At 42.2% G+C, this 23,836-nt stretch overlaps 1 protein-coding gene across 1 annotated transcript; it reads right to left on the bottom strand.

The window, feature by feature from the left end:
* Positions 1-13,784: 13,784 nt before the first annotated feature.
* Positions 13,785-16,195, bottom strand: LOC117553125. Its single transcript, XM_034226926.1, has 5 exons — positions 15,963-16,195; positions 15,103-15,783; positions 14,804-14,978; positions 14,518-14,671; positions 13,785-13,874 (listed from the first exon to the last, which is right to left on the bottom strand). The coding sequence occupies exons 2-5, from the start codon at positions 15,468-15,470 to the stop codon at positions 13,867-13,869; spliced, it is 705 nt and encodes a 234-aa protein (XP_034082817.1). The 5' UTR covers positions 15,471-15,783; positions 15,963-16,195; the 3' UTR covers positions 13,785-13,866.
* Between the last annotated feature and the right edge of the window lie 7,641 nt (positions 16,196-23,836).

The following is a 23,836-nucleotide window of genomic DNA, read 5'->3' as shown; positions in this document are numbered from 1 at the left end:
TGAAAATGGGGGATGTTGGCTTATCTGGCGCCCGCAGCTCACAGCCAAAGTGCGAGTGAGCGTGGGATCGAGGGAGGGTGCACCGGTTCCGGCGCTGTTGTTATTAGTATCTGGTGCTAGCTGCTCTAACGGATATAAGAAGAAGATGTTTCTACAATAATGTGGAGGGAGAGTCCTCTCCAGTCAGACTGAGGCTGATAACTACAGCTCAGTGAGGTAAAGGACTGTGGAGTGTTTAGATAGTTCACTTTAGTCTAAGTTGTCTCAGTGGGTCTCAAACGTTTTGATCACAATGTATGTAAACACATATTTTCAAGTCACTCCTTTATAATTATTGGGATAAACAGGTTTTAAATCATTCCAATGCATACTATAGGACAGTAAACCAAAAATATCCTTTAAAACTGGAAAGATTAAAAAAAATGCATAAATATATAAATGTTAAGGTAAAATAAGATATGAACAACAACAATAAAATAAGTTACATTAATTTGTTATTGGCTATGGTAGGTTATTGGTTATGTTCACATACTTATTTGATTACATCCACTTGTCTAAGATGACAACAGAGACTTTCGACCCAAAACCAGCTGTTGACTTGTGGATGCAAGCAGCTAATCGCAGACTCAACCAGAGAGGAAGTAGTAGGCCTACATCATCAGCTACCATGTCTGACAGAGAGGAAGACAGTCAGGAGGGTAGTGATGACAGCTTGTAGCAGGCCCGGACTGGCCATCGGGAGGACCGGGAGGTTTCCCGATGGCCTGGCCTGGCCTGTTATGGCGCGTTTCCACTGCAGCGGGTAGCCCCGTTTAAGCGTCCTTAACCGTCCTCAAGCGGCCAGGCCGGTTTTTGGTGGCGTTTCCATATAGCCTAGTACCGGCCAGCGGGTACTTTTTCCCTCTTTTTCCGGCCTCATAAAATCGTGGTTCCCTCAGACCAGGGCCAGGGCTGAACTAGTGACGTCAACACTCTCGACTGCTGATTGGTCAGAGAGAATCGTCACAATATTGCGTGCGAGTTCATCCCTAGCGTCGCATATATATCTAGAAGCAAGCTTGCAGCATTTTTATACACAGCATTTTGTAAACGGAGGAGCTACAAAAATGGCTACTTCTAAGAAAAGCACACCGTGGTCGACCGAGGAGGTGACGACGTTCCTTCATCTCATTGGGGATGATAAAATCCAGCGGGAGCTCGACGGAACAACGAGAAATGTGAACAAAAACAAAGCTGATCGCCCCGCCTACACTGCGTTGCTAGCCCAGGTCCTAAACTGTAATGGAAATGCGCCACGGCCTGGGCCGGCCAGCGCGGCAGCCCGAGGCCAGAGCGAGGACGCTTAGGGACGCTTAAACGGGGCTACCCCGCTGCAGTGGAAACGCGCCATAATGGCGCGTTTCCACTGCAGCGGGTAGCCCCGTTTTAAGCGTCCTTAAGCGTCCTTAACCGTCCTCAAGCGGCCAGGCCGGTTTTTGGTGGCGTTTCCATATAGCCTAGTACCGGCCAGCGGGTACTTTTTCCCTCTTTTTCCGGCCTCATAAAATCGTGGTTCCCTCAGACCAGGGCCAGGGCTGAACTAGTGACGTCAACACTCTCGACTGCTGATTGGTCAGAGAGAATCGCCACAAGATCGCGCGCGAGTTCATCCCTAGCGTCGCATGTATATTTAGAAGCAAGCGTGCAGCATTTTTATAAACAGCATTTTGTAAACGGATGAGCTACAAAAATGGCTACGTCTAATAAGAAAAGCACACCGTGGTCGACCGAGGAGGTGACGACGTTCCTACATCTCATTAGGGATGATCAAATCCAGCGGGAACTCGACGGAACAACTCGAAATGTGAACAAAAACAAAGCCGATCGCCCCGCCTACACTGCGTTGCTACCCCAGGTCCTAAACTGTAATGGAAATGCGCCACGGCCTGGGCCGGCCAGCGAGGCAGCCCGAGGCCAGAGCGAGGACGCTTAAACGGGGCTACCCCGCTGCAGTGGAAACGCGCCATGTGGCCTGCTGGCCTGAGGAATTTTTTGTATGTATTGTGAACGCAACGCTGCGCAAATGTGGGTCTGACTCTGCCTCACAGAGGGTGACTGGCTGTCTACATGATGTGGCCTGCCGACATGGCCACTTTCATACAAATCATACACTAATAATGGCGCATTTCCACTGCAGCGGGTAGCCCCGTTTAAGCGTCCTTAACCGTCCTCAAGCGGCCAGGCCAGTTTTTGGTGGCCTTTCCATATAGCCTAGTACCGGCTAGCGGGTACTTTTTCCCTCTTTTTCCGGCCCCATAAAATCGTGGTTCTATCAGACCAGGGCCAGGGCTGAACTAGTGATGTCAACACTCTCGACTGCTGATTGGTCAGAGAGAATCGTCACAAGATCGCGCGCGAGTTCATCCCTAGCGTCGCATATATATTTAGAAGCAAACTTGCAGCATTTTTATAAACAGCATTTTGTAAACGGAGGAGCTACAAAATGGCTACGTCTAATAAGAAAAGCACACCGTGGTCGATCGAGGAGGTGACGACGTTCCTACATCTCATTGCGGATGATAACATCCAGTGGGAGCTCGACGGAACAACTCGAAATGTGAACAAAAACAAAGCCGATCGCCCCGCCTACACTGCGTTACTACCCCAGGTCCTAAACTGTAATGGAAATGCGCCACGACCTCGGACGGCCAGCGAGGCAGCCCGAGGCCTGAGCGAGGACGCTTAGGGACGCTTAAACGGGGCTACCCCGTTGCAGTGGAAATGATCCATAATGCCCTCGATTGGTCTCATGTCATTCAAGCTCGGGGGGTGTGTATGTGTGGCCAGTGCTTGAATTGGAATGAAAAAGGTGCCAGTACTCTAAAATCAGCAACTTTTTCAAGTCAATTTTATATATACAGCCCACAAACAAGAATTTGGCTACTATAATGCTGGTGGGTTTGTCTCTTTACTACTGTATATTTTAGAAAGATTCACTGTACTTAACATTTTTTATGATAGGCAGCGGATATGGCTAAAGCTCAGTAAGGTCAATATTAACTGAAAATATAGCAATCAAAGTCTAGATCTTCTGCTGAAGACACATGAAGCAGAGACCTTTCAGGTGAGAGCCCCTCTGGTGGTGTTCAACATTAATGACAAGGAAACAAAGCTCTGGTCAGAAGCATTTTTTATAAAAAGCTTTAACAAAATTAAGTATTTCTGTACATTTTGAATGCAATCTAACTTTCCAACATTTCAGAAAACGAAAAACGAAAAAGTGCCAAAAGTCTTCTCACATGGCTGAGCTGCTTTGCAATATACTTCACCACTGAAGAATACAAATATGTATAAAGTAAACTATGATGCAATCTAACTTTCCAACTCAGAAAAATGATAAAGAGCATGAACAAAGAACATGTAAAAACAAATGCAAAATTTGCACAATCTAAAATGAGAAACTGTAACTGCAAGTAACAAAGTCTGAGCCATGGTAAAGAGTTACATTGAACACCAAGCTGATCAGATAACTCCCTGGTTGGTCTGAAGTCCTTCTATCTCCAGGATCTGTACAAATCGGCACATTATGCCAAAAGTCTTCTCACTGGGTGAGCTGCTTTGCAATATACTTCACATTGTTAGAAAAGGCTCCAGAAGGCCTTGGGGACATCAGTATCAGGGGCTGGAGCTGGACAGGCTCTTTCATCAGCACTTCTCCTTCCCTTTGCCAGCCAGGACCTCACATACTGTTCCGGATTGAACTGTCCTAGTGATGGTCCATTACATTTAATGAAAACCAGGCTGGACAGTCGGCTGACAGAGAGAGCATTCCTTTTTGCAGTAAGGATATCGTTCATGCAGCTGAATGCCTGCTCACACTCACTAGTGGAGACAGCGATGGTTCGGACTGCTTTCAGTAGAGGCTCCATGGCAGCAGGTGTACGGGATGCCCTGGTTCCTTGTATTCGCGAAAGCCCTGAACAGTCTCTCTTCTGTCCACTTTCAGCACTTCGCACAAACGTAGCACCTCTACGTCCCCATACTGTACGTCTAACTCCTTTTCAGGCCAACTTCCAGGATGGATAACTTTCATGTCCTGGATTAGCTGATTGTCCCGGGCCTCCCGGCCATGTAATGGGATTTCTCTTGTGCTGACATGAGAGGAGGTTGTGGAAGTCATTCTGTGTCTCAGATTCTCTACCATACTGCGGAAAAACTGACCTGCATGAATCTGTACAAGCCTGCCATTCTCACGCAGGGCAACACCCTTGAAGGACTTCTCAGCTAGAGCTGTATGAACTGTAGTCATGTGTGGGCCAGGCATGGTGACCATGGATTCAAAAACTCGTATTTCTCGAGTTAAGAGCCTATCTGCTGTAGGCAGTGTCATCTCTCTTTTTTGGAGTTGCCGAGAGAGGTCGCTGAGCTCTGTGAGCGCATCGTACATCAGTCCCAGATTGCTGACAAACGTTGCAGATGTGAGCACATCATCCAGGCCCTTGTACTTTGCTCTGTCTCTGGAATCCCTGCTCGTGTCGTTTGCAGCATTTGTGAAGTGATCATGAAGCACTCGGTAGTTTTCCCAGACTGCTCTGACGCTCCTTTCACTTGAAGCCACCCAGCGGATGGACAAAACACGCCCTATCACCAGGAGACGCTGTCCGACTGCTTGCGCACACTGCGCTAACTGCCTCTGATTTTTGGGAGAGGCATGGAACAAGGAATAGAGTTTGTCAAAAAAGATCTGGAAATGATTGAGCCCTGAGACCTCCTTGACCACATCCCCAACTGCCAGCTCTAGACGATGATTGGAGCAGTGCCACACAAACAGGCTTGGGAATTTACTACACAACTGGGTAGCAACGCCTGTTCTCTTCCCTAGCATGACTGAAGCCCCATCACATGCAAAATAAACGAAACACTGACCTAAAAAGTCCTCGTTAAAATATCTTCCAAGACACTCCATTAACGCCTTTGTGATGTCATCAGCCGTTGTTCCATCCAACTCGATCAGCTCCCAAAAAAACGTTTCGGGCTCAGCATCAGCTAATGCTGAGCGTAGACACACAACAAGCACCGTTTTACCACTAATAGTGGTAGATTCATCGACCAAAACACAGAGTTTTCTTTGGTTTTCTGTAATGTCTTTTGCCATTTTTTTCTTCAACTCATGAGCTATGTGGTCGATGATTTCGCCACAGGTTTTATTGGAGTGCAAAACCCTGCCCACGTTCAGCCCATTCAGTTTCTGTACATTCAAATCAATTGGCATGTCTGTGAATGGCCGGCTATGTTTGCCAATTTTATATGCCGTTCGAAAAACTCTGATAGTGGTGTCTAATTCAGATTTATGCATAGACTGCACTTGATGTTGAATAGTTTCACGTGAAGCAGATGTAAGGATGTCAGCAGCTTTTACATGGGCTTGTGATTCTTTATGTTCTTTGATTTTTTTTCTCAGGCTAGCTTGTTGTTTGCCCTTGTCAACACCGAAATGAGACACTGCACACTCACCCCATTCAGTTGACAGTTTCAGTCCTTGTCCAGTGTGTATTCCCAAAGATTTGACATCTCTGCATATCCGACATCCTAGCTTCTTATCTTTAAGAAGGAGCCATGCATTGGTCTTGCAAAAATATTGCACCTGGTCCGTTGTCCAGCAGTCAGGTGCATCGCTTTGCCCGGTGTTGGTGGTGGCAGTTGCGCCAGCAGCAGCTAACGTTAGAGGCTCTGGAGGAGGCGGCGGAGCTAGTGCTAATGCTAATGCACTAGAACTTGGAGCAGGAGGATCAACCAAAGAAAGCTCCCCATCAGACACAATTTCCAACACAGGCACAGCATTCTCTGTATTTGAAGTTTCTTCCGGCGACAACCGCTGTCTTTTTGCACTTTTATTAATCCACGCTAACATTTTAGAAATGCTAATTTGTGACGTGACTTGCTTTCCTTCTCTCGGGGGCGTGCCTGCTCTGTTCTATCACTCTACATAGCCACCCACTGGGTGGGAGTTGCACTGCATAAACACAACACACGTGCATCTAGGTATGTAAATTGTAAAGCATTAAAACATGGTTTTACTAACAGTTTTCAGTATGTTGTTACTTCGGCATTATTATTATTATTATTATTTTGAAACGTGTATTACTATTAAATCACGGTCAAATAGGTTAATTTTGACATAGTCGTTTCCACCACAGTATTTACATGGAGAAGATAAGCCCCGCCCCCTCTCCAGCACGTTCTGTTTGAATGACAGGAGTAAACAGCTGACAGCCGCTGTGAAACTCCAGCGGTTAGAGCGATGAGAATGTCCGTTCGGCACCTCATGACGCATCTACTGAGTACCGGGCGGCTGTATATATATATATATATATGGATGTATAATAAGAACGGCGGGAGAGTGTTGAGTACTGGCACGGTGCATGAGTACCGGAGTACCGCCAGCATGCCGGTACTGAGCAAGAAGTGCCGGTACTCCATGGGTCAGAACCAGAAGTGCCGGTACTGCGTACCGGTGAGTACCGGCCCAATTCCAGCACACAGTGTGGCGCGAGCAAGCGAGAGAGAAAGCGCGTGCACTGGTTACGTGTATTGTTGTTGTTAGCATCCGGTGCTAGCTAGCGGCGCTAACGGAATGAGCTGTCGACAAGGTGGAGGAGAGTACTCTCCTGTCAGACTGAGAGACTGATAACTACAGCTCAGGTGAGGTAAAGGACTCTCTGAGTGTTTAGATAGTTAACTTAGTCTAAGTTCTCTGTGGGTCTCAAACGGTTTGGTCACCATTTATGTAAACACATATTTCCATTTGAAGGGGGAGTGATTAGTAAAATACACATGAATAATACAAAAAAAAAAGTTAACTAGGTGAAAAAAGGTAGGATAAACTTTAAAAACGTATTGAGAGCTAAAACTAGTCTTTGCTGCTGCCTCAAAGAGGAGCAGGGGGGAGACGGGTGAGGCTGGTTCAGGAGCCCAGACACACTATGCCATGCTAACTATAAATGAACCAAAAACAAATAAATAAACAAGTTTCAATGTTTTTTCATATTGGATATGGCATGTTATTGGTTATGGCCATGTTCTTATGATTTTATGATTATTTAAATGTATCTAGTTATGTTTCATATGGGTGTAGTCTCTTTATTTCCCCCTCAAAGTGCACCAGATTGATGCATTTAAGTCCAACATTTAAAAACAAAAAAATCTTCCGCGGGGAGAATGCCCCCCGACCCCCCTAGAGGATTTGAGGTCCACCTCCACTTAAAATATGTTCACATGGATAGGTTCCTAAATAGATTTGCACTTTTAAAAAAAAATAGTAACCCATGTCCATATGTTTATTCTGGGGTAGTTTTAAAGTTTATGGCTATCACTATGGGCAGCAACGCTGTAAATATTGACAAATAAATCCAGGAAAATTACACAAAATAAAACTGGTAGTGGCCTGGTTGGGTGTATAATTCCCGGCCTGATTTATTGTCCCAGTCCGGCCCTGGCTTGTAGGATTACTGGTCGTGCTGATGTTGTCTTGTGTTCTGTGTTCACCTCTGCATGTGTGTTCAGTGCCGTGTGTCTGGCAAATAAAGTCAAGACCCCCTCAAAAGTTACGGTTTATTTCATTTTAAGGATGAGCACCAAGCAACATCTCCAGGTGCTCCTTTGAGAACCAGGGCAAACAAGTTATGTGCACCCCTGGGTATAACCACAGTCTATGGGTATAACCATGGGCGTCGCCTGGGGTAGGCATCCGGGGCTTTAGCCCCGGATGTTTTTTCTTTAGCCCCGGACAACTTCTCCCTCAATAATATAATACATTAACCTACTTTACCTATAGGACAGACGGCAGGAAGGTAATTTCCCATGTTCAGTGAATGCAACACAGAGGCAAGACGACGCCACCAGACCAATCAGAGAGTTGCATGGACATAAACGTGTTTTATTGGCTGACAGGTACGTACCTCTCCTCTGTGACAATGTTTAAACTTTAAACTGTCAGCCCCGGACGCGGAGATTCTGAAGATGGACATTAGACATTTCTTTAATAAAAAAGACGGCAATTCTCAGGTGGTGGCTCACACAACAACCCCAGAGCCACCACCTGAGCCAGGTGAACAAGGTATGTACCTGTCAGTAAACTTACAAGTTATGCGAACATGTAAGCAAAGCATAAATTATAGCTACGTTGACGTTACTTTGAATCGCGCGGGTAAGCTAAACCGTTAGCAAGTAGCTATAGCTAGCCAGATATATTAAATAAACACTTTGTCATACAATCTAAATGTTGTGTTTTTTAGCGTTACCTGGTGATTTCAAAGAAAGCTCTCTGGGAAATGTTGACTTACTGTCTGTGTTCGACATGAAGCTAGAAGCTACCTTACAGTACACAGTTGATCCTGATTCCTGAGTCCTGTCAGTTAAAGTGTTAAATAGTTAGCTTAGCTTAGCATCAACCTAGCACTGAAATATATGGATGTTATGTGACAGTATTTCTGGGGAAAAGTCAGCTGAAATGGTGGCATAGTTGCCACTGCTTTACGTGTCGACAGCATGTTTGAACGTATTTGCAGCAGTAAATGTGGCTGTCTGGCCACTGACGTTGCCATAACAACACCTGCATTTAAATGTGCAACCTCTTTTTGAGACAGATTTTGCATGAAAATATAATTCTTCTGATTGATATTCCTATTGACAGCTAGTTTCTATGTGAACATTATGAGATGGACAGCCAGCTAACAAGCTTTTTATACAAATATTTCAGATCAAAGCCAATCCAGTGGGGCTCCTGAAAGGGGGCAAGGGACACTATGCTCCCAAATATGAAGCCTTGACCCGCATCTTAAAATTGATATGATCAAAAAATGATCTGCATTGTCGGAGGCCTTTTTTCCTCATGATCATGTCAAATTGTACAGCTTTCCTTAGTTTTGAATGCAGAAAGATGACTATATTAGAGTATTAAGTGAAAATGACTATATTAAAGTTTTAAGTAAATATATTAAGTGAATTACTCAAACTGCATTTGTATAGGAATGATTCTGTCCTATTGGCAGATAACTACTCTTAATAGTGATATCTACAAGAGGTTTCCAATGTAAATGTAACTATTTTCAATTGGTTAGTATTACATTGTGTGACAGTGTGGTGACACTCATTTTAATGAAGACACATGTGTGTATCTTGAAATTCATTTCTTTGACAGAGCTGGAAACTGATTGACTTACATACTTGTTTGTGTTTACCTACACAGTCATCACAGATGAGCCAAACAGAGTAGAGGATGAAGAAAGGGGAACAGGATAAAGGGACACACAAGAAGGAGATACAACAGACAAGAACAACAATGGAGACAACAATGAACAGGAACACCAGAACAGACAAGAGTCAATGAGTAACATGACTGATTTAGGGACTGCAGATACAGGGCCAAGGCAAGTGAGACACCACTGCTTTCCATCCAGCATGTTTGGCCAGCAAAAGAGATCATTTCAACCGCAAACAGCAAGTGATGAGGGATTATTATTTCCTCCTTCCATCCCTGTTTTCTGTTTAATCTGATTACTAACAACTTCTAATAATTTGACATAGTTTATGATTTAATTGGAAAATGAAGTGTGTTTAAATAATAAACCCGTTTCTGATTCTTTGATTTATTTTTGACATATGGGTGTTGAGAGATGTATCCATATCTCTTAATGTTGCTCTCAAAGTGCACAAGATTGATGCTTTTGACTTCAGTATTTAAAAAAAGTCTTCCTGGGGGAGCATGGCCCGGCCCCCCCAGAGGAGGTGAGTTCCCCCCAAAAGAGCACTTTATCTCTGCCTATGTAACTCCGGTGTAGTGTCCCCTCGGCAACAGATCACTCAGAGCTGGTGATTACTTTCCTGCATTTCAATGGACAGCATATAAAAAGGACACGTGAGCTGCATTGCTTAAGAGATCCTCACATGCTATCTCTTTTACAAAATAACAACAAAACAAAACATCAGTGATCGTATAGTGGTAGTATATTTTTCACAAGCAATGTGAAACATTAAACTTATACAAACTGGTGTAGAAAACTACCTGCGTTGATCTCCTGGAGTGTCTCTACTCTTTCTTCTCCACATCTCTTTCCACCATCAGAGATTGCAAACATTTCAGAAACAGCAAGAGGTAGGGGACAAACAACTTGTTCGCTGGGCATGTCAAAAACCTCCCTGCTTTGATCAAGACTTTAGGGAGCCTTTAGCCCCTCTACCAAAGGGACTGGAAAGCAAGCTTTGAAAATTCAGTACCATCTACATGCTGTCATGTTCCAGACACTGCTCTCAACCACTCAGGGCCTGCACAAATACCTGCAGAAAGAAACAATTGACGTGGTGTAGGCAGTAGATTACAAAACAGCAGTTGAGAACACACTGAAAAGTTACCGAAGTAACGAGAAAGCACATGAGGTCTATGACAAGACCAAGGCCCTGTGCAATGATCTTGATATTCCCGAAACTGTGACGCAGAGGAAGAAGCGTAGAAACATAGAAGACTTTGTAGTCAAGGCATCATGTGGAGCAATGTGAAACATTAAACATAAATAAACTGGTGTACAAAACTCACATACCTGCATTTCATTGGACAGCATAAAAGGACTATGAGCTGGGTTCTGGTGCTCAGATTAGCTATTGATGATCACGTTGATAAATCATATAAAACAAATAGCCAATCACACTAAAAGCATGTTGCTGTGACTGTGAGCATTAAACAATTAACATTAAACTAAACAAACACAACAGTACGTTATTGTCCTTATAAAATAAAAACATACATTTTGTCCACCGAGATAATACAGGCACCTTACCCTCAAGAGATCCTCACGTGCTATGAGAATCTCCCACAATGCATTGCCGTAACAAAGCTAATGCAGGCACACGTTTGTGACACCAGATGGCGCAATTGTGTATGTGCGTGTGGGGAGTCTTGCAGTAGAACATTTGACTGTAGCGCCGCCACTGTGGGCTAAGCCCCGAATGTTTCCAGGTCCAGGCAACGCCCCTGGGTATAACCATAGACTGTATATATAAAGGGTATAACATACAGTCGGCGTCGCGTCACAGTTGGGGGCGGGGCATTTCGAGGGGGAAAACAATCATTTCCTCCTTGCACGGAGCACTGTAAGCGCGCAGATTTTAAATGTTAAACAAACATGTCATACATTGATACATTGCAGCCCATTGACAGGGATAGATACCTTAAAAAAATTAATTTAATAGGATCGGATTCTTGTCCATATCTTATTAAAGAGTGGACGAATGATCCGACTAAATGGCCTGAAGTTTCATTCCCTGATATCTTCTGCTATACCTGGTTGAATCACCCGGTAAGAGGCAAAATCACGTTAACTGATTAATTAAACCTCACATAATGTATATGTCTGACAAGGAAATTAGCACGTTTTAGTGAATTTGTTCATCACACAATGGTTGTTATTGCACAATAGCCATCATGAGCTGCATATACATATTGGTTATTGACGACTCGGTACGTTATCACGCAGGGATTTACACACACAGCAGCCTAAAGAACTATCGGTCCCTGGAGGCACACAACTTTTTACAAGTGACTTTGTTTGAGTTGTGCTCCATCATAAACTACCTTCATCGGATACCTACCTGTTCCGATGTGATGTAAAGCCATCCTGGAGGGTGACTGACAGAGAAGCCGCACCAGACGTGGGTAGCAGTTAAGGGAGAGGGTACCATCGTCGCTGCCCACTGCAACTGCATGGCAGGGTACGTTTGTGAAAGCGCTCATTTGTTTGTGCGTGGGTTCCATAAATACGTCCAAATATATCAAAATGTTCCAAAAGAAATGTCACCAGACAGGGCAGTATTATGTAAAATCTTAGGCCCAATATCTTTAGTGATCTAGAGCTAATGGATATTTTTTTCCTTCCTTTTCAGTCTTGGTGAAAGTTGTTCCCATGTGGCTGCTGTTCTTTTTAAATTAGAGGCTTGTGTCCGCATGGGGATCAACAAAGTGCCATGCACAAGCAAAGCCTGTGAGTGGAACAAGACGTGTGTTAAAAAGATTGAGCCTGCTCTTGTTGCAGAGACAACTTTTTACACAGAGGACAAGACGTCAAAAAAAAGGAAAAGGAAAGCCCCTACCCCAAAAGCCTCTTTATCACAGCAGCAGCAGTTCCTCACTATGCTGGCTGACAGATCACCTGACTCTGTGGTATTAAATAGTTTCATGGGTTTTTCCAGGCCTTTTAAGAAGCCATGGTGTTTCAGCCAGCATGAGGTGACTGAGGAGGAGATCGAAAATGTGGAGAGAGCAACCATCCGTCAGGCATCTTGTGTGCAATGGCATCAAGAGCGGGTTGGTCGCATTACAGGCTCCATAGCCCACCGTGTCTTAACAGCTACAGAACATCCTAGCAAGTCACTGATCAACACCATATGTGAACAAAGGCACAGGCCAATAATGAAGCCCTGGATTCAGTGGGTGAGACACCATGAGCAAGATGCCATTGACACTTATCAATATGCTCTTGGAGCTAGGAGCCCCACAGCCAACCTGTCTTCCACCATTTACATCTGTGCCCCAGTAGATGCACCACATCAGAACCTGGTCGTCAGAAAGGCTGGCTTCCGCATCTGCCAAACTATGCCATACCTGGGGGTTTCATGTGATGGCTATGTTTCCTGTGACTGCTGTGGTGAGGGTGTTATAGAGGCTAAGTGTCCTTACAGGTGGGGGCAAGACACCTCTACTGGGTACCAACAGTGGCTTGAGGACAAAAGAGGACATCTGGAAAGTCTGACAAGCTTAAAGAGAAGTCATGCATATTTCACTCAGGTATTTCAATATTTCATATACCTGCACACCTCTAATAAGTCTGCAGCATTTTGTGCAATTATCCAAGATAATTATCCACAGAAGGCATACTGTCTATAATGTAAATATTAGTGTTATGATGATTGCATTGCATTTGACAGGTCCAAATGCAGATGTTTGTTACCAAACGGATGTATGCAGACTTCATCACTTGGACTCCTCAGACCTGCCTGATATTCAGAGTACAAAGAGATGAGGACTTCATCAGTGGTGCCATTAATGTGATGCAAACATTTTGGTCACAACACATACTACACAAACTTCGGGAGCTGAAAGATGCACAGGTAGGTGGTTGAATTTCCTATCAGTGTAAAAATGGCAACAAATAAGTCACTGTGACAGAGTTACATATTTATTTATACCAATTCATTTTGAAGCATATTATAGCTATTTCATTCAGTATCAACATAGACTACTAGACTATATGTACAAAATCAAATATCACAAAGCCTATACATTTATTTACAACATGAAAACATACATAGGCTACAAATAGAATGAATAATGGGCTGTACAATATTGTCTATACTTGTGACTTTGATACTAATCAGATAATAATTGTTGATATTGTGATGTTGATCAAATTGTTCTTGTCTTATTTTCAAAGTGGGTGTACTCATTTATGATAAGCACTGTATATGTTTCTGCTAAGTAGGCAGAACACAGTCCAGTCGAAAGCAGCACAGGGAGTGACCCATCAGGCAACACAAGTGGCAGCAGAACATCAGGCAACAGAGGCAGGGCGACAGGCAACAGAGGCAGGGCGACAGGCAACAGAGGCAGAGCGTCAGGCAACAGAGGCAGAGCGTCAGGCAACAGAGGCAGAGCGTCAGGCATCAGAGGCAGGGTGACAGGCATCAGAGGCAGGGCATCAGGCAACAGAGGCAGAGCGTCAGGCAACAGAGGCAGAACATCAGGCAACAGAGGCAGGGCGTCAGGCAACAGAGGCAGAGCGTCAGGCAACAGAGGCAGGGTGACAGGGTGTGCAGCAGCAGAGCAGCACTGAGATAAGTTCAGGGACCTGTGGAAAGACAAACAACAGGTGGTTTTGATTAGAAAGATCCATTATGCCTCAATTGAAACCTGTTAAATGGCACAATTGGAACAATAATGACTTCTTTGTTGTATAAAAAAGTTGCATAAAATATTGTTCTCATCACATATCATATATATCATATAGATCACATATTTGTTGTTAAAATGCTGTTTATCTACATTGTTATGTTCGAGTTTCACAGGAGTAGCACAGTTGACCGTTATATCATATCGTCAGTGCATTGTGTCCTATAATTAGTGTTTATTTTTCATGTTAAAGTGAAGAAAGATCCCTGTTAACTTCCTGTTATCCTGTTCTCTTGATATTGCACTAAATGTGAACAACAGTTCAATGTATTTAAATATAGAATAACATGTTTTTAAGATAACATTTTATCTTAAGACACCCTACAAAGTAGGGATTACACATGTACTCGTTGATGTGATTAATTGAATAACGTCTCAGCACTTGTTAACCCGGATCTGTTACAGTAATTAATTTAGTTAGGGAAATGTGAACCACGTCAGCGGCAAGTAGCAACAGTGATTTGATGATGCAGCACACTCTGAATACCAAAAACATTAAAATGTACATACTGTATGAATCTGACTGCTGACTCTATACTTACCAATGTGAATTCTGATGTTCGAAGTCACAGAATTTGAATTTGCAACATCTTCGGCTGACAGTTGTTTTCGGCCCCTCGTCAAAGACGGTGTGATGAGCTGTGCACCCAGAACAGCAAAGTCATCCTTCAAAGTGAAGCCCCTGTCGGCTAAAATCTGAAATAAACATAACAAATACTTAAAAACACTACTTTACTTCAACAGCAACTCAAAAATTGTAACTATGGATAAATAATAAATTCACAAATAAGACTTAAATTAGAAGAAAAAAAACAGTTCAATTGTTACCTGATCTCCTGCATGGTGGAACTTCTGAGATAAGAAGTCTGAGTTCCTTACAATATGCACATCTGAAGTCCTCCCTCCCCAGCCTTTGGAGAGATATGTGATTGAGCCAGATGGGTGACATGCAATGAAATACTTCACTGTTGTCCAGTTTTTGTATTTTGAGTAGGTGATAGCTCTGTGAGAAGAGACAGTCGTTAGTAATACTTATCTATAAATTGTGTACATATACACAGACAGCCAGGTAAGTATTACAAAAACCCGACACTTTATGCATGCTATCAAAAAGAAAAATATCTCACCTTGTTTTCAGCTTCTTTGAGTGTTCAATTCTGATCTCAAAGCAGTCGATAATTGCAGTCACTCTAGGGTACTGGAAGAGAACCTCTGCTGGTACTGTGCTTCTGATACACTCTCTATCAGGCCATTTAATCAAAAAAGAAATGTTGGCGTACATCAAATCCAACCATTGGGAGAATATATCCAGGAAAGTGCTATGTGCCAGGTCAAATATTCCACACATCATATCGGTTGAGGGGTTCTGCCGCAGTTTCACCAGAGTAATAAAGAGCTGGTCTTGTGTTGACATCTTGGATGTTTTCTGTGACTTAATAAACTGTACCAGGTACTGATGAAGAGTGTCAAATACTGTCCATGACAGGCCTGTCATGACTTTACATTTAGTGTCATTTTCTCTCAGTGTTTACCGACATTTTCAACGTCTCCAATTATCTGATGGCTTCAGCTCGCTCCTTCTCTTTCTCTTCTTAAATTATACAATTCTTCATAAAGTTGTTTTCTCTCCAACTCCTGAAGAGGTATGGGAGCTTCTGATGTTGGGGATTCTGGTTGGGCAGACTGAACACCCTCACGCTTCCTCCTTCTCTCCAGCCTCTGAAGTACTGACCTGGGAGACTTTGTCTTTTTATGTGGGAACAGCGAGGGTGTGTAGTCTGGGTGGGCTATGTCCTCTTTTTTTAAGCCTAGGGCAAGACAGTTCACAAACGAAATGAGAAGGGGATAGAAGGGGGTGTGAAATACATTTTAACTGCAGAAAGCATAACGTAGTAGTTAGTTAACATCTCTTAAAACTAGTAATTGAACATTCATGTTAACTACGAAACAATTTAACACTGTTATTGTGTGAATAACGTTGTCATACCTGTAATGAAGTGCTGACTACAGACGTACACATGTTTGGATGTTGGATCCCACAGGTGGCCAAACTCTAACTCATCCTCCCGACGGATCGCTTGAAGCCACCGGGTTCTTCTCCTGGGCTCTGTGCTCCCGTTGGGCAAAATATCCAATTTTAGATTTGGATTTTTAAGCTTGTTAGTTGTACAAAGGGACACACAGCCGCTCCTGGGCATTGTGGAAGCGGGTTTGTTTTCCCCCTCAGCGCGAACCGGATGTGACGTTTTGTGGGCGTTCCCTCGCTTGCCGACTGTATCTATGATTTGACCAAGCAAATTTGAGAGACGGCTGAGTTGACCGCAGTGTTACACTGCTCTCTCTCTGTTTGTTCCTGAGAAAGTGTGTGTGAGCTCCAGCACTACTGATCCATCATATGTGTGTCTGCATAAACCTCTGAATGGACTATGTGCTCTTTTTTCAGGAGCGTTTACCTCGGACGATAGGAGCTAGCTTAGCATGCTAGCTGTAAACACCTTAGCAACACTAGTCAGATCGAGAGTTTGATTGAGAGAGAAACGGTGTGTTTAACGGAGTTTGCAGGAAAACGTGATCTAGTAAACATGAGTAAAGTCCAAATGCTGCTGTCGTTGAAGAAGCAGCGACTCACTGCTGCTGCTGAAGATATATTTGCTCTGTTTGAAAAAACTGTAGCAGAGCACGAGGAGGAGCTGTCTCGTTCAAAAGAGGAGAACGAGAGACTCCAGAAACTACTAGACACTGTTTTACAGCCTCAGCTTCGGATACACAGAGCAGGTATGTTCCCTTTACTCTTAATTAACACTTTAAATCAGGGGTATCCAAAGTGCGGCCAAATGCGGCCCGCTGGCCATTTTGAATCGACCCTCAGCTAATTCAAAACGTATAATGAAATGTGGCCCACAAATGAAACTTGTGCTTCTCTTATATTGTAGCCTACTCCTTAAATATACATGTACAGATATATTACACAGTAGTATTCACAGTGGCGAGCCGTCAGGGCCCTCTAGACCCTCTGTGAGGGCCTAAGATATTCTACAAAATAATATTTAAAAACATTAAAAAAAAAAGTCATTCATTAGTTTTATCAACATAACTTGATTTAATTGTATTTAAAATAACATTTCCAAAGAAATAAATCCTTCGAATCTGCCTATTCAGTTTCTGTTGGAATGTGAAGGGTTACATGAAAGAAGCTCGTCTCTGCGAGTCTGTGAAGAGAGGAGCTGTTGGACGTCCAGGTATGGAAGCAAACAAGAGACAGAAGTATTTGAATTTTATCAGACACCGAATTTATAGCATTGAAAATAATTACTTTGCAAATCATGTATCTGAATTTTTTTTGCTCCGAATTTACCTATGTAAAATAAAAATGTAAAAATTCAAGAAAAAAAACATTATCTCTTTTCCACTACACTATCTTGAATATTTTAGTTTTTACATCACTACATTTATCTAACAGCTTTAACATTGTAAAGGTGTCACTTCGGACTCTGGGTAATTATGACAGCATGTCCTACTATTTTGAGGGTTTAAACAAACCAGACCTTCATCTATTAATGTAGACAATAGTCAGCACATTAAACCATTATGAAAGTAATCATTAGTTAGCTCTTTGTTCAAAATGAGCTCCAACTACAACAGTTAAGTCAACTCTTGCATCGGTAATAACAATAAAACAAATGATATAATATAATAGTATAACTTGTGTCTACTTTAAATACTTTAACAACACTTTCCTAATTATACTAAACATTAACATGTTTAAATGCAGGGCAAGAGAGTATTTCGTATAGTGTAGCATGGTCTACTTGACTTATCTAACCGAAGTGATCGTTACGTTACTTTGCAAACCGTCACCCCCCCCCACACACACACAAAAGGACACGGTAACGTTGTGATTCACTTCAATTAATGATAACTACGGAGCTTGCTAACAGCAATGCACAAGGCTACTTCACTCATTTAGCTAGTTAATGTAAGATACAAATGCTGTCGAGCTCTCACTGCTTGTAAAATAAAGAGCACAAACTGACTACTTTCCTGAGCAGCGAGCCCCACTGTTCTCCGTCATTTTTCTCCCGGGTTGTTGTGATCACATGACTGACAAAGCCGTGCTCTGATAGGCCAGAAGTCGGTTTGATTAGGGCTCGATTGCTTATCCTGTCTGAGTAGCCCGGATGATGCTGCATCGCAATTTTGGACATCGAATTTTATATACCGAATTGTTTGACGTCGAATTTTTTTCACTTACATTTTTGGGATCTGAATTTGAACATTCAAATTTTTTTCACTTGAATGTTTACATTTTTATTTCACGTAGGTAAATTCGGAGCAAAAACATTCAGGCACATGATTTTCAAAGTAATTATTTTCAATGCTATAAATTCGGTGTCTGATAAAATTCAAATACTTCTGTCTCTTGTTTGCTTCCATATCCAGGCGGTCCAGCTATGAATTCACAGAGGGCCGCTATAGTAACTGAACGAGAGAGTAATGTCAAATGACAGTACAATTGACCAATCATATCTTCCCATCTAAATGGGTGGGTGTTATTATCGCTGACTTTATGACAAGTTCCGCCCGCTGAGAAACTTTTCTTGTTTCCATAGCAACAACAACTTCCTGTCAACAGCGTTAACTTGCCTTCAAAATAAGAGCATGCCAAATTACACTTAAGACATACAACTGCAACGAAAGTAACAAACACAATGCAATATCCTTTTCAATTTCAAAGAACACAAATAGGGTTATTTACAGGTGTTGTTTTGTGTGTTACAGAGTCGCTTTTGCACCCCGGGCCGTTGTTTTGATATTCCGCTGAAGTATACGCTGTGACGTAATAACTCGAGGGAAGGGGGGGGGGGGGTCAGAGGGCCTAGGTATACAAGTCACGGCTCGCTACTGAGTATTCATAATAATAATAATAATAATCCTTATATTTATTATAGCGCTTTATCAAAGACTCTCAAAGCGCTTTACAAAAACACATTACACATACAGATCATACATGTAATGGTCATCTACTGTGGACAATACCCACAGGAGCAAATTCGGGTGAAGTGTCTTGCCCAAGGACACAACGGCCTGACGCAGTGGGGCGGGAGCGGGTTTCGAACTGGAGTTCCCCAACGCCCCCTTGATCTGATGATCAAACGCACAGACCACTGCGCCTCCCGTCATGTGTTTATAAGTAGTGATGTTACGTATTGCGCCGAGGCTTCAGAGCGTGTGTCTGTCGAGTAATCCCTGAAGCTTTTTGTGAATCTTGTATCGAGGCTTGTATCGTTTTGGGCCAGTGACGTCACCGATAACAAACAAAGCCTCGTTGCCTGTCAATACCACGTGACTGCTTCAGAAAGTGCTTCAGATCGGTTGAACCACAACGCTCATACCCATGGATGTATAATAAGAATTATAAAACGGACAAGTCAAATCAAGCAATCTGATTGGTTCTTAGCCGTGATATACTGAGCGTATACCACGGGTAGAGTTGTAAATTACTTTTCACAACAAGTCAGTATTCCTCCGCGTCTGAGAAAAACAGTATACCGTTGGGCTGAAAATGCCTGCAGTTTGCTTTTCAAAGTGGAACAAGAAAGCAGCGGAGAAGTAACGGGGCAGAAACCCTCCTTTTTACGCAGCGGTCCAGACATAGACATCAAACGGCAAAAACATATTCAGTGTGCAGTTCCTTTGGCATTAGGGCAGGGACATCTAGATACTTTCCAAGGTTTGACATAATGAATTGTGCTACTTTTAAAGCAAGCAACGATGTTTTCAAATCTGTAATCAAAGAGGTCCGCAAAAACACTATCGACCAATCAGATTGCTTGATTTGACTAGTCAGTTTTATAAATATATTTACATTTCTTCCATTACGAAACAAACTTACAAAGCATAAGATGGAAACATTTAAGATTAACTTCGACCTCCGGGGGGGTCTTACTATGGAGGAGTGGATTGAGGAGTGCCTATCTCCAGAAAAAGAAAAAGCACCTAAACGACGACATGCGTGAAGAGCAGGTAGACCAACTGGAAAAGTACCACCATTCAAAAGCTTTCTGATGCGGCTCTTGAAACAAAGCAGAGAAATGATGACCGTTAGTGGCCACAGGTGTGAAAGCTCTATCCAGAGCTACTGGAAGCCAAATCTCGGGGACCGGAGAAAGTGGAGCAATATTCTCACCACGCCAAGCAACAGCCTAGAACAACCTCAACCTATACAAGTAACCACGTAAGCCATGCTACTGATGCTGGACAGTTTTTCAGTGGGTGCACAATAAACGGCAACATACAAATGAATGTAAATAAATAGCCAAATAATGGATCAACGCTCTCTGTCTAATATGTTCGCTAGCTGTTAGTGTTGTTGCATAGCAACCACCTCTCACTACGTTTCGTGCAGAAGGCAACGTAGGGACTATTTTATTTTGAATATCATTATTTACTAATAAAAACTATTTAAATTAGAGTGTGTATTTTTCTTTCATATTGCCACACTTGGTAACCGTTTTATAAAAGCAATAGCTCACTTCAGTCCGTGATATATGCTCATTATATCACAGCTAAGGGGGTTGTCGACCCTCCGCTTCGCGTCGGGCCGAACCACGCCCCTTAGCTGTGATATAATGAGCATAATATACCACGGCCTGTCATGAGCTATTGCTTAACCATATTACCCCTCCTGTACCCGGGCCCGGTGACACGATGGAATTATGAGAGCTCAGACCCTCACTTATATAGAGGTCAGAACATGTCATAAGTATAAATAAATAAAAGCATGAATAAATGTAAGAATAAATACAGGAATAAATAGTATCCAGTATTTTCAGGTAGATCCAGTGTGTGGGCTGTGGCTCAGCTCGAAAGCAGACGACTCTCAACCGCAGGTCCCTGGTTCAACGACTGGTTAAGTTGTCTTTTATTTTGTTTATAAAAGCTACAGCTAAATGAGATAATGTAGTTAATAAATGTATTCTTTGATATAGTTTAGCCTTTCTCAGGCTACAACATGGTTAAGTTTACGAATATTATTAATGAATACAAATCCCTCTTTGCAATGTTTACCAGCCTCCTTAGACTTTCCAATCACAATCATTAAACTGCAATAAAAACAATATTGTTAACATGAAAATATGATTTTATGTTCGTTATTTAGAGTTATTCTAAGGCTTTACTCATTGGGAACTCGGTATGAGATAGAGCACACTGTTGAGATGTCCAATCTGCCTGTTTTACACACTTTGACCAACAGGGGGTTTGTGTTCAAATGAAGCCCATGATGAAGCCTCATGAGATGTACCCTTTTTCCGAACCAATTGGCTGGAAAGCTTCAAAGCCTCATAAGGCTTCATCTCGCCATCACTATTAATAAGCCCACTTTTAAAATAAATTCAGTTAATTCATGTTGATCAAATGTTCTAACAAATCTTAGTTGATACAAAAAAACCTAATAACTTATTTACATAACAAGCTTGAAATAGACCCTTCATATTTCATGTTATTATAATCACTGAGACTTCTGTTTTACTGCGGTCAAGCCAGTCTCCACTTCGGAAAACACAGTCAAGACAGCTTGCCAGTTGTATTGCGGTGCGCGAATATCCTATGCATTACGGTAGAGGCCTGGAAAAACGGCCTTCTTAATAAACCCTTCTCTTGCGTTTCGGGTCAAAAGTGACTTTTTATCATAAATATTGTGTTTTTCATCCAATTGCCCCAAGACCTTATGTTATCCTCCACACTAGACCTCTGAACATATACACTTGATGATCATCACTTGCATTGATTTTTTAGTGATTTATTCAACAGTGAAATGCCCATGATGTTTTCGGTCAGAATTGACCGCCATAGAGAGGCGAAGTCCCTCCCCATCCGGGGGACCTCCGTGGGACCTTATTTGGGAAAAATTATTTATTGAAGTCAATGGAGAGAGAAATATTATCTTTCGATCCCGTTTGAATTGTGCCACGGATTACACATATGATGTTTGTCAATTTAAAAGATAATTTTGCAAGTCAAAAAAATTAAAATGTGTCGTAAAACTGTGAAGTACCAACATTTTTTGTGTGAACCGCTCAATGAACTACATCTCTGGTCTCACACACGTCACCAACACCAAGATGGCCGTCACATTGGCACATTTCACCTCTTTCTTTCAGAATGAGGCGAAAAGTATTAAAAGAGGTGAAAATCACTACAAGTCTGGGCATGTTGAGAGCTGTACATATACTAGGGCTGTCCCGAATACCATTGTTCAGGCTCTGGATATTCAGTACCAATCAGCAGTGAATATTCGGCCCGCGCGGGGGTGCGTGGGGCGTAGTAATCAGCAGCGAACTGTTGCAACACGTGTATTTCGGTGTATTCACTGCATTCATTTTGTTATTCTACAGTATTGTTGTTTTATAGTTATTTGTTAATGTATAGAACCCAATTTGTGTTCTTTGAAATTGAAAAGGATATCGCATTGTGTTTGTTACTTCCGTTGCAGTTGTATATGTCTTAAGTGTAATTTGGCTTGGCTTCCTATTTATGGACATGCTTTTATTTTGAAGGAGAGTTAGTGCTGTTGACAGGAAGTTGTTGTTGCTATGGAAACAATGTGACGGAGATTAACGGATAAAAGTAATATCTACATATAAAGACGGAGAAAGTAAACGATAACGTTTATGGTTAAGTGTTAGCACCCCCCGAAGAGGCACAAGCTCTTACGTTGATATTGGAGATTTCAATAAATTCAATTTGAAAAAAAAACGGGAAAAAACAAACAAAACAAATACAGCCCTAACATACACAAAAGGGGAGTTAGTCGGTTCCGTAAGAGCCAGCATGCGGGACCGTCTTTACAAGGTTTCGGTGAGTAACGCGAGTGTAATGTTTAACGTTAATGACATCACTTACGCGACTCTGGGATTTGTAATCTTTCTAGTTGCGTATTTTTCATCGTCTTATATTTCAACAGTTTTACGACAAACTGACTTTTTTGATATGGAAATGATTTTTTAAGATTGACAAACATAATATGTGTAATTCGTGGCACAATTCAAACGGGATCGAAAGATAATTGTGGCGGTTCAATCCCCAGTTACGTTTGAGTCGCCGAGAGGCTAAACTTGGCTATAAACTGTGATGCATTTTCGAAGAGAAAGTCCATATTGTAGCAATATAGTTTTAAGGATATTTAATAAACAAAATCAAAACATAGTAACTATGGACAAAACGGTCAACAGAAAAAATGACAGCACAAGCTCACCCTCTGTCATCCCACTCGACATGAAACGGGTGACTTAAATAGACAAACCACACCCATGTGACAATTACCGGAAGCGCTCAACAAACAAATAAAAGTGACGTAAACAAATAATAATAATAATACAAATAATGAACTTGGGCTAAGTAGCATTATGGCACCTACAATACCGGCCCATAATTATCATTTCACAAAATTATAATTACACTATAATAAATGACAATACACACAATATACGTCGTCCAGATCTCTTTCTTGAATTATTTTTGTTCAGAGTTCATATATTGCAGTCTTTTTGGAAAAAGTGATCTTTACTCACTAATCAGTATCAGTAAAAATGCTTAGTGTGGTGGTTTGTGTGTGTGCAGGGGGCAGGAGACAAAAAATAAAAAGACAAAAAATAGTCTGTTTAGACTTGGAAAAAGAAGACTTGAAGAAGGCTAACTTCGTTAATTGGTCTGCTCAAGAAACCAGTCTTGGTCTTGATCCGAAGCATACGTACGAGTCCCTTTTCTTCTTGTTTGCCACCATGTTCTCCATCCGAGGGATCTCAATCCTCTTTTCCTGCATGGCTTTTTGGACTCTTTAATCGTTGGCTTCTCGTTATC

This window comes from Gymnodraco acuticeps, unplaced genomic scaffold, assembly GCF_902827175.1.
Source record: "Gymnodraco acuticeps unplaced genomic scaffold, fGymAcu1.1, whole genome shotgun sequence".
In the NCBI taxonomy this organism is placed as follows: Eukaryota; Metazoa; Chordata; class Actinopteri; order Perciformes; family Bathydraconidae; genus Gymnodraco; species Gymnodraco acuticeps.
This window is presented reverse-complemented; position numbering and strand designations above follow the sequence as displayed.

What these genes read in the sequence shown, in the direction of transcription:
- LOC117553125 (XM_034226926.1), bottom strand. Translation starts at nt 15,470, where the DNA reads ATGACAGGCCTGTCATGGACAGTATTTGACACTCTTCATCAGTACCTG. An exon ending in TCAAAGAAGCTGAAAACAAG is followed by an intron (nt 14,979 to 15,102) that starts GTGAGATATTTT and finishes CTCTTCTCACAG; the next exon opens with AGCTATCACCTACTCAAAAT. An exon ending in TCCACCATGCAGGAGATCAG is followed by an intron (nt 14,672 to 14,803) that starts GTAACAATTGAA and finishes TGTTTATTTCAG; the next exon opens with ATTTTAGCCGACAGGGGCTT.